Below are 12,176 nucleotides of genomic sequence, written 5' to 3'. Positions count from 1 at the left end.
TTTTTAATAAAAATTTGTTACGTAAAATTAAGACTCATAAGATGATAAAAAACTAACGGAATTTCATTAAGTTCATTTTACCGAATGAATTGAAAACAATTCGATTAATTTTCGATAAGAAATAAACGAAATAACACCGTTTAGCTCGTCAAGTTATGATCAATTTGAAAGGAATCCTGGTGAGTCTATGAGTCAAATAGATTTCGAACGAAAAAAGGGTTCTTTTCGACAAAAAAAGGAAATATTTTCACCGATTCAACTTCGCGGGTTAGTACGGAAGCGTCCTGGGGACATGAGGAAAAAAAAATCGAACGTATCATCATTTCTAAGTTCATAAATCGAATGTATGTCTCGTTTTCTTCACTCGAAAATCGTACGTATCGTACATGTTTTTTTTTGTACGAGACACGTTTTGTCGGTAAATGGTAAAAAATTATTTTATAATAATATATAACTAATCTACTTCGGTACTATCTCAATATAATATACACCACAATGACCAGAGTCAAGTGTCATCTGTCAGGTGACGACTACTGCGATATCTATCGGATAACCTCACCATGCCGCAAGTGGTGATATCGCCAGTGAATGGGCTTTCAGAGCTTGTAAATACAATCTCAATAACAACAACTGCGTGTATACATGTGTAGTGAGCTGAGTAGTCATCGTTTTATTTCCAGTTTATCTAAAAATTATAATAATTAAAGGATTTCAATCGTTCCATCCACCATCGTCGCGTTCGATGTCCACGCAATCTCCCTGCGCCCTGTTTGGCTTGTTATCACTAGAGTTGGTGTATATCTGCAAGAAAACACATCGGAGCCATTAATAACGCGATGACGCGAGCGTTTTTGATCCGCGCACGGGATTTGTGCCGGATAAGCAAGCCCGGGAAAACCGCTTTCAAACGCTGGTACCACGCAATTGCAGGCAAGGAGGATCCGCCAGGTTCGCTAGTGGTTGCCGCGATTCAATTTCTTATACATTTTGATCGAACTCGAACGAACTTTTCTCGCTAGCAAATCAATTTCCAGCAAAAACATTCCATACACTCATTAGGAATGTCATTCATTTATAACGCATTCCCATTAAGTTTTGATCCTTTCCCAGTTTGTATCAAAGTACCAATTATTTGTCATATAGTCCTGAAAGGTTGATAATTTTACACATAAATCCATATAAACGTGTCATCTATACCACAAAACACTTTACCGATTTCTTCATGTGTCACTCCATTTTGAATTTTTGTATTTGTATTACTCTGTGCGATTATTATAATTAAAAATGGAAAATGAAATTGATTTATTTACGGACCAGTTTAAGGAGTTTTAGTCAGATTACGTAGGCTATTCGTGAACAAAACGCGGAATTCGCACAGCAGAAACTGCGCACTATATGTTCTTTCATTATCGTCGACAAAGGGGAGCGATATTCGCAAATTGGATTCGGGAGGGGTGTAAAAAGAGATCGTGGCCATTCTAATCGTAATCAAATTTAGTTGAAGCCGATACCACAATTCTCATTGGTTTGAAAGTCAAACCACGAAGTCCCTATTTGGTAAAAAGTTATTAGAAATTTAAAACCGAAAGGAAAAAGTCATGTTAGATTCATTATTAGATACGTAGAGATTTTGTTAGCTGCGACTATTCGTTGAATGAACTGGCGTCCTTGTATGAAAGTTAGAATAAAAATGTATTAAATCATCGGTTTAGCGAGTTTTTAGTATAGAATTCTGTTTTTTTGTTGTTTTGTTTTGCTCTAACAAACGCATTAATTCATCCATGATAATGATAATAATAGAATTCATCTTTATATAGCGCTTAATCTCATAATGACTTAAAGCGCTTACAAAGTAATATACTAAAACATTATCATCGGATAGAAGAAAGTATTCCATTGAGCTAAAACATTTCAGTTGTTAGTTCCATTAAAGATATGCGTTTTAAGTATTTTCGTAACGATTTGAATTGACTCACTCTCTCGTATATGTTTTTGAGGTAAGTTCCATATCTAAAGTATCTGAAACTACTTTACCGAGTGCCTCAGGCTAAATCAACGGTCCACCTCATTGCAAACAATCACCAGCCATAGAAATGTTTAATCCTCATACTACAAGAATGCGCAATAATCTCTATAAAATCATAATTTTTGAGATAATAGCTCCTAGATTTCATAGGTTTTATTTCAACCGGTGCGACCGTCATATGAACATTTACATCAATTTATGGAGCCGACTTATTCGCCATTTCAAACGTTTTAGATAAAAAGGACTCTTTAAGGGACTGTTTTATATTGATAAAAGATAGAATGAACTTAAATGATCAAGCGTAGCCCATTCATCAAAATTCTTATTACGATTTAATTCAATACTTAACTAACCCTCAAACTAGTAGAACATTTTGTTTTTCATAAACACTGTACTTGAATAGCAGGGTGGCGTGGCTTACCTTTAACAATTTTCGACTGGCAATGGTTGATGAAAAATATATAACCCGCTTCCCACGAGCATTGACACTCGTATCCACGGGCGGCTTCCCCGGAAACACTGCAGTCAAATTCACAACCGCAACCTGCGTAAAATTCAACATTCAAATGATTCGTAACTTATTGGAAAGGAAACAATCGGATTTCAGCACCTACATATATATCACGTTCGTAATTATGCGTTTGAAAATGCACTAATAAAATGTCTAACTTTCAATTGGAAATATCTTGCCCGATGTGCTGAATACATGTGAAGTGTGGACGATCTATTTTTCAAAACGTGCTGTTATGTGTAATGTCAGCCGGTTTGTAGTTTAGTTTCAATCACCCTCGCTTGCCAGGGTTTCGATTACCGCTCGCTGAAGCTTACGCTTATACAAACCCTGGCCGCAAACCCTTTATTGGTTTATTACATCACCCTCGATTTCTTGGGTTCAGCGCCCACTAGTCTATATATCTAGCCAATCAGTTGCATTTTCATCGGCACGACGTCCGCTCTTTAAATACCACGCATCTTATTGGCTAGATATATAGACTGGTGGCCGCCGAGTTGGAACCTGTCCGCCCAAGGAATCGTGGGCGATGTAATAATCAAATGAAAGGTTTGCGGCCAGGGTTCGTGTTGGCGCGGGCTCCAGGGGTGGCAATAAAACCCTCGCAAGCGAGGATGATTTTCAAATAAACATACCTCAGTGATGTCCTGAACACGTGTGAACTGACGACTACAACTACTACTTGGAAAATGTGTTTAATGTCGGGCGTCTGTAGTTCATTTTAGTTTAGGTGAAACGTGAAATTCGGAACGATCGGTTTTTGAAAGTGCGTTGATGAAATGATGATGCGTGGTAGTAGAATAACCACACTCAAACGGGGAGAACAGATAAAATCCCGTTAAATATTTATTCGTTTAATTAACGTTTTGACCTCAAACTAGAGATCATTCTCATACATGATACAATCATTCATCTCACACCCGACGACGATCTCTATTGTGTGATCGAACCGTCGTGTCTGTTCAATTATGTTCGATCGAATGAATTCTCGATTTTAAACCGTATTTTAATCCGTATATAGCAGGTTTCTATATTAACCGATGTCTGGTGTTAGTAGTTTCGCTTTCAATTCAGAATGTGATATTCTTAACTGGACCATCGTCTAAGCTGAAATCCTGCGAGTGAAAATGAGCGGGAATGCAGGGTTCAATCGGCAGAAATGGCTGTATAGTTGTTATACGTACTGATACACCGGTCACAATCCTCTCCTTAATCGTTGAATATAAAAACGTAAAGATCGGTCCCTGGCGAGAGAACGTGTCCGTGCACAAACCCAAATAATTAAACTAAAATGCCGAAATTCTGATTGAATATAATAATAATAATATAGATTTTATTTACCTTGATGATAGTAATATCTCCAGATAGTACACAGTCCAATTCCTAACTCCAAATTCCTATTGTACACTACTGTTGGTAACCCGTCTTAATTCTGTTATTTCCACCCAAATCTCAAGTATCTTAACGAGCGTCCCTGGTAAGTCTGCTTTCTCAAGACTGCGGGCCTCTTTTATGGAAAAGATCGGCATTCCTAGAATGCCGACTCTCCCGTTCGACTTTTGGCAAGGAGCAGCAACCTAGCTGTCATGACGGTTTTGGACATGTAGAATTAGCCTTAATGATTCGCTAATCTAAAATTATTTGAGAAACTGATTTGCCAAAGTAACTTTTCTTTCCAACCCTCCTGTCATAACGCGCTTTGATTTACTCACTCCCTACTCATCATCGTTGAGAGAGCAGCTATTCTCTACGAGTTACCAACAGACATGTACACCAACAGAAACCTTAGAGAGCTAGTATTGATATTTGCCACAATTAAACTTCAATAAAACTTAAGCGATTATAAAGGTCTTGTCCTTAATTAACATCCAGGATACTTAATTTAGATATATTTTCAAAACTTAGTTTTCACCTAAATTATGGAACAAACTCATCGTTTCTTTTTCCAATCAACAATAGTAAACTTTTGATTCAGAAATACAATGTAATTAATTATCAAATCTAAAATCATTCTATACTTATTATACCAATTTTCATTTATAATTTAACTAACTCTATAATAATACAGGATAAAGCAAAACAACCATGTCTTCCTATACTTCCGGTTCTTCCTTTTATAGAAAGTAGTCGGGAGTATCAAGAAGTAACAGCGAGATCCCTGCACAAACCACACTATCAAAGCACCTCATCGTTCCGACCCAACCAATTACAGTTCCGTCTATCCTTAAGTTTAAAAATAATTCTGAATGTTTGCCAGATATCGCAGCACAAGAACCGAGGAAGAATTATTTTTACCCCTGGCTGATTTATTGTCAGCGCTGGTAGATCAAAGCATCAAACAACAACTTGCACACATCGTTTGCTGTCTGATACCCATAAAGAAACCACCAACGCAAACAAAAACCATCATTACAAATATTTTTAGTTACTACGGAATCTTGCTGCGGATCAGTACTATGACACTTGTTTTCGTATAACACGTCATCGCTGTTACAAGCGCTACATTCGTAATCGTTCAGTTTATCCGTACACGTGGTAGCGGATTCAGCACCGCACGGCGCTAACAAACAATCGTCGATATCTGCGAGAAAACAAAAATACGTCATCAAAAGAGGATAAATCCCGTACAATTTATTATATGACTTCCCCATCACCGGGGAAATCAGGCAAACGAGAGTAGGACAAACTGTACATTTAACGCGTTCTCAAATGTTTTGATACTTTCTCAGTTTGTATCAAAAATATTGCTGATTTTAGGTCCTGAAAGTCCTGAAAAATGATAAATTTACAGTGTAAAATCGTACAAACGTGTCATCTATACCACAAAACACTTTATTTCCTGACCAATTTATGATGTTTTGTGTGGGCCATAGACCTCAATATCTGCCTGTGATCTCAACTTTCAATTAAGATTACGTAAGCTACTCGTGCCCAAAACGCGGCAGGCGCACAATAGAAAGTTACGCGCAGGGTACTTTTATTGTCGCCGACATAGAGGACCGATATTTTGCTAATTGGATTCGGGAGGTTTAAACCTCCCAAGGTCAATTTACTAAAATTGTGACCTTCAGGGAGATTCTACGAAAGGCCGATCGTAATCAATTTTGGTTGAACTTGATACCATAATGCTCACTGGTTTTAATGTCAAACCATGAAGTCCATATTTGGTAAGTTGTAAATTACTTAAAACTGAAAGAAAAACCCATTATTGGATCGAGTTTTTCCTAATTACACGAATTACTTGAAATATCTAATAAATGAAATGTATACACAATACCAATAAGAACAACCTGATTTGATTCTGTTCGGAATTCATTCCTATATTTTCGTTATAAAAATCGGAGGCAGTATTTCTCATTGATTTTTTCAATAGCGTCATTTCAGCCATGGACTGTAAAAAAACGTTACTGAATCCATGGTTAAGCTCGTTTTCGAGTCAAATATTGCATTTGATTCATTTCTCGTTGTGGTTTTGTCAAAGCTATATTTTCACATCACAGTCCGATCAGTGATACAAATAGCTATTCAGTTACCAACGGTATAGTCAATAATCTACAGAACCACCCGAATAGCAAAAATTAGCAAATTGTACAAGTGATACCAGTTTTTGTCATGATTTTATCGAACATGTCATTCAATAATCGATGTGATCGGGTAAAAACTCGCCCCGTAAAGGTCCCTTTCAGTAAAAATCCCCTAGTGAAATATACCCCAAGGTAAAGGCCCCTGGTAAAAAACCCGAATAAAGATTTTTCAGTGTCTAGTTGGATGTTCTTTTCTTGTTCCTCTGTATACCTGTATACCTTCTCTATCAGATAGAAATGTTGTTAACTGCAACTATCCGTTAATCAAACTGTTGAATTATTTTTGATAATCGGGAGTGATGAAAAAGTTAGGAATGAAAATTAACGGTTTAGCTACTTATATTTAGTTTAAAATCATGTGTTCTGCTTTAACAAATGCACTGTTGTATCTAAAAATATTATTTGACCCGAGTGCCTCAATCAGGGCTACATCAACAGTCCATCTCACTGATTATTTCATCACAAATAATCACCAGCCATTGAAATGTTTAATCCTCATACAATACAATACAATTATCTCAAATCTAAATTTCATGAGATAAATGCTCCTAGATTTCATACGTTTTATTCCAACTGTTGCGACAGTCATATCAAAACTGAACTATTCATATCAATAGACGTTAAACTGGACTGTTAATATATGAAAAGTCTTTAAGGCCATATCATATATCTGAAGTGCGCTATGTTTTGCCTTGCAGTAATAATTTGATTTGTCACATGATTACTCCATATCTTCATATAATTTCCAAATAAACGAATACATTTCCATTGTTATGTTAAATGACATCAGCAAAAGCAAATAGACACAAACTACTAAACTACTGTGTTTAGGATGGTTTAAGAGATTGGACGCCGATTGATACGAAAACTAGATTTCATGCAATCATTTTCTTTCTTTAAAATCGTTGCGAATTAACCCGCGAGTGTTCGACTGTGGACGAACGGTTAATGGAATTTTATCGGGTTAGTCTTTCTATAGCCGACTAGCTATTGAATACCAGTGATTAAGCCATAAGTAAATAACGAAGTTACTTGGGATGTTTAATTAATTGATGACAATGTACAAGTAAAACCAGGCCTATGAGACACCCGTAATGTAAAATGATATCATGCAAGATATTCATATAAGCGTATTTTAGTCCTGATTTGAATGAATGTACCCACATTTTAGGCAATGAATCGAGACTTGGTTTTATCCCATAGCGTCAGCGCTAGTACACGCTTGAGATGAGATTGTTGGTTTATATTTTGAACTCTGTAAAGAAGTTTTGTACATTTAAGCGTGAATGACGCACTGTGATGAACTATTGTACGAAATAACATATTAAATTCAATGAAAGAATCTTAATGTTCCAAAAGGAATAAAATAAGTGTAGTTAAGATTGATAGTTGTTTTTTTTTCTTAATGAAAACCGATGATATAAAATAATTTAGGTTATTATCCCCAAAGTGAAAATCCCCCGGTAAAATATTCCCAATATTTGATTTAACTAACATAAAATCAACACAATTTATTATGTTTAAAAAATCTCAACTCATAGATTCTAGATTTTATTGCACTTCTATTAACTGAAGATGATAGTAATGATGTATAGATGTATAATATGATGACCGAACGTTTGATGAGGAATAACTACTGTGGTTAGATACAATTCTCATTCTTAGGATACGAATCGGTTGATTGAATTCGGTCATTTAAACTACTGGCTAATTTACAGTGGTCACTATTGAAACGATTAATTGAAGTGCCCTTGAAATCAAGATAGATTCCTGTTGCGTAAATTAACTAATTTTCAAGCGACCACCTTCTATTGTCGGAATTCGGTTAGCTCTTGGTTAGCCAGAAGTTTTACCATAAAGACTCAGACTAGATGATTGAATTAAATCTTTGAATCAAAATATTGTCACTGGAGTAAATATATATTCCTTATTACACTTTCAGCAGTGATCATATGTTAAATGTAAATTGAAGGTATTACTGTCATCTAAAGTTAATAAGGTATTAGAATCGCAAAATTTAAGTTGTTCAAAACCAACATGAAAATGAGAAGAAAATACACAATATCCGTGTATGGTGAATAATGAGACAAATCCCACAATGAATTCAGCTAAAAATCAAATGTTCTACGAGCAATGTTTCGGCTAATGCTATTAGCCATCATCAGGCCCCTGTCAACATGAACATATTGATACGTAAATCGAATCCATATCATAAGCATACTATACCACAAGTAAAAAAGAGTTATTTATTTCGAATTAAAAGATAGTATGAATAAAAATATGAAAAGATAGTATGAATAAAAATATGAAAAGGTAGTATGAATAAAAAGTTCATTAATTTCATTTATTCTATGAATTTATTTAAAGATTTATTTCAACAAAATAGTTCAATGCACAGTTCAAATATATTGCAGTTGTATTGTGGAGGAATATGTTTGAATAAATATCGTGCTTTCAAATGTTCTTGAAAAATCGTCAGGTGAGGATTTTACCTAGGGGATTTCTACCTACAACCATCTAAAATGCCCCAGGCTCTAAATCCAGTAGGTTTATGGCGAAAGGTTAAGATTAGGAATGTATTAGCAATATAATTTTTTGAAACAGTATTTTGTCTCCCGATGATTTGATTTGCAGGTCAGACTTATTGTTGACCAAAGTTCTTAAAGTGAATTGCTTTAAAGTAATAAATATCAATGAAACAATATCATAAATTTTGAAGTGAGTTATTTTGTAATAATCCAATTTAAGTGCACTCCGATGCATGCTAAATTCTTATAAATTCATTTATAAATTTAATTTATACATTTTCCCTCCTCACTTATTCATTCTATATTAGTTTTACTAATGAACATAACAGTGACTTGTGCCTAATGTCAATAAGCAGCGATTGGGTGTCGCCTTTCTGTGTTAATCTATCACGAAAAATTTAACTCGATTAGAGCCGCTGAAAACGTATTTCTTTGCAGCCTAGAGTTTATGCATACATGTTCTAAATCAAGACAATATGCTCTACCCGGTATATCAGAGCCTATACTAAAGCATGCACTCATAATTCGTTTAAGAGTCCGAGGCTTAATTGCGAGAGTTGTTATACAATGAGTAATTAAATGGTGGGATTACAATGGGAGAGATCATTTCATCAGCCACATCGTTGCCCCAGGGAGTTAGTCATATTCGTTATAGCCAAACATGGACTCTAAAACGTTTTAATGTCTAAATCGTTTTAGAGTCCATGACTTGACAGAATATAGAAATTTGCCCAGAAAAAGTTATGCATATTTCAACAAAAAAGAATCAATAAAGACTTATATTATTTGAATTTAAACGAAGAGACGAGTAGTAGTTTAAAGGTTAACTATTTATTCCGACGCACGAGCTTTCGCTTTTTATATATAGAAGCTTCAATGAGTGAATTATTAGAATTGGTACATTTAGTAAATTTCGGAAACAAAACCTAGTCTTAAGAACTACCAAGTTTCAAAGAATTTTGTTCCCTTATGATATTGAATGGTGTGAAATTGAAGTGTCCCTAATGAAATATCTTTATGTAAGTTCAACTAACTTACCCAGTTAGTGATGATAGTTGAATAATTAACAAAATAATAGTTGGAATATCGTTTAGGACAAATTAGGATTTTACCGGGTAAGTTTTTTCCTAATAGGCTACCTTTTTGAAGAGCATGCATCCTGAGATACGTATACAAAAATTCGTTTGACGCTAAATGCAGAGTTTTCACGGTAGAAGATATTTGGACATCAATTAATCACGTGCAGGGGATGAAATGACAATTTGTCACTGCTGAGCTTATTTTCCTTCACTGAACTTTTTCTAAGTTTTTTCAATATTCTCTAATCCGACAGTATATACGCTGCGTACTAACTGTACACAATTTCGGGTTTGGGTTGTTTTTGAAAAAAAAAACAGATACCCAGAAAATTGTAATTTTTGGGTTCTTGAAAACGGTCAATATGTTATAGCAGGTTAATGTAAAACCGCATAGAATAGCTACAATAGACAACATGTATCCAGGAAAATATATATTTCAGAACACGATCGATTTCACTGAATTTAGCCTCATCATGTAGGATAAAATGAACTTCTGTTGATATTGCGATTGTGCTGTCGTTAGCTGTCGCATAGCTTATTCGACTCGCTATCGAAAGTAACACAACAATGGTCACATGTGTCAATGAACTTATCGCTATTCGAAGTAATGGGCGTATTGAAAAATTTCTCAAGCACTTCGAATTTCCGATTGCTTAAACGCCAAATTTGCATTCGAAATATTAAGCCGATCTATTCTAATTCATACCTGGTCGTGTTATAAGCAATTCAAGCGTTTAGTTTGTACTTTGAAATAAAATGAAATAGATTGATTGATGAAATACAAATCAAGTCAAACAAACTCAACTAACTGACTACTGCTGAGTTATTTGTATTTGATGAAAGAACATATTCTAGTTACTGACATTGGCTCGAACCTTGATTATTGTCTAAGTTGTACTATAACTAACATGCCAATGGATGTGTACATGCGCCTCTCTGATTGGCTAGAATCCTTGCATTCGATAGAAACTGACGGCATCAGTGAACTAACGGGGAAATTAGAATTGTATGTTTGACCACGGATTCTTCGTTTTTGAGTCCATGGTTTTGGCTCTGGTTTTATCGTGAGTTTGATTAACGTACATTGTAGAGAACAATGGTGGGGATTCGAATAACGTGCATCCTTTATTCAGAAAGAGTATCATTACGTATATACATATAGAAATTATAACAATAACTTTAATCAGAATTATCTCATCACGCAGAACCAGTGAAATAGCCGTTGTAAAGCCGCAAAGTAAATTGAATGAATGCACCCGATACACATCCTCTTCTCCGATACTTTATTAAAGAAGGGTAAACCTTCATTCGATAGTCTATCGCCCCGTGTTATAGTATACTATATTATGGTAACCCTTCTTAGATACTCATCGCTAGAAGGGCGAGCGCGTTAACACTCGGTCGTTTATTCTGGGATTCGAACATCAACAGTATTGGCCGTAAATCGGTCGACATTCTGCATTTTTAGTGAACGTGGCGCGCGTTACTTTTTTTACCTAAAACCCACTGGATCTTACGATACATCGTCGTCGATAAACGTGAATTAAAGTCTATTATTATCTCTAAGTAGATTGATCAAGTAAGTCATTTGCACGTCGTCGAAGAAGAAAGCCTTACCGTTAATCCAAATGCATTTAATAACGGTCCTCCTTATTACCCGAGACTGAGAGGGCGAGATCAGATGACGTATTTACCGAGATGACATAAAGAAATATAACATATTTATTTATTCCCTATCGATTTTAACACTTGAAATCATATTATATCAGTAATAAATGCCTGCTGGAGTCATATTTTACATATTTTATCGGATATTTTTGTAGAAAAATATCTTTACTGAGATGAGATCGTCGATCAATCAAATCTAATGAAATTTTATTGCTAACCGAGATTACGATTAAGTCAAATTTTTTTTACAAAATATCCAGAAAAATATGTAAAATATGACTCTAGAAGGTATTTATTACTGATGCAACATTATTTCAAGTGTTAAAATTGATAAGGAATAGTTAAATATACTATATTTCACGTCATTGTCATCTCGGTAAATTACGTCATCTCGGTAATAAGGAGGACCCTTTTATAATGGAAATCGAAAATGGGTAATGCATAATGCCTTAGATTTCCGGGCCTAGTATAAATTCCAACTTAGCCTCGGCCTATTCAGTATTTTGCCGACCTTTTCATTATTTTATTAAATCAAAAAGGCAGTGCGCCACCATGGCCGTATACTCAAAGTGCTGCCAGTGAATCACCGCTTTAGGCCTAGTACGGGCATGGCTACTGCATTAATCGCCCGAAATATTCAGTCGGTGACGACAAACGCCTAGTGAATCACCTGAATCAAACTTAAAATTTTCGGCCGATTATTTTTAGGAAGTGGTTATTTAGCCAGATCTGGTTACCGACTTAAAAGATATTTTGCCGGATCCATATATCATGTATTAG

At 35.3% G+C, this 12,176-nt stretch overlaps 1 protein-coding gene across 1 annotated transcript in view; it reads right to left on the bottom strand.

The window, feature by feature from the left end:
* Positions 1–719: 719 nt before the first annotated feature.
* The window catches only part of LOC141914257 (uncharacterized), a 45,584-nt gene continuing 34,127 nt past the window's right edge, over positions 720–12,176 (bottom strand). The window contains exons 5-7 of the mRNA XM_074805520.1: positions 4,993–5,118; positions 2,448–2,570; positions 720–801 (exon numbers count right to left, since the gene is read on the bottom strand). Coding sequence (XP_074661621.1) covers positions 785–801; positions 2,448–2,570; positions 4,993–5,118 — 266 coding nt within the window. The 3' untranslated portion in view covers positions 720–784. The remainder of the gene's footprint in view (positions 802–2,447; positions 2,571–4,992; positions 5,119–12,176) is intronic.

Source organism: Tubulanus polymorphus, chromosome 12, assembly GCF_964204645.1.
Source record: "Tubulanus polymorphus chromosome 12, tnTubPoly1.2, whole genome shotgun sequence".
Classification (NCBI taxonomy): Eukaryota; Metazoa; Nemertea; class Palaeonemertea; order Tubulaniformes; family Tubulanidae; genus Tubulanus; species Tubulanus polymorphus.
The sequence above is the reverse complement of the archived record's forward strand: the minus strand, read 5'-3'. Positions and strand labels throughout refer to the sequence as shown.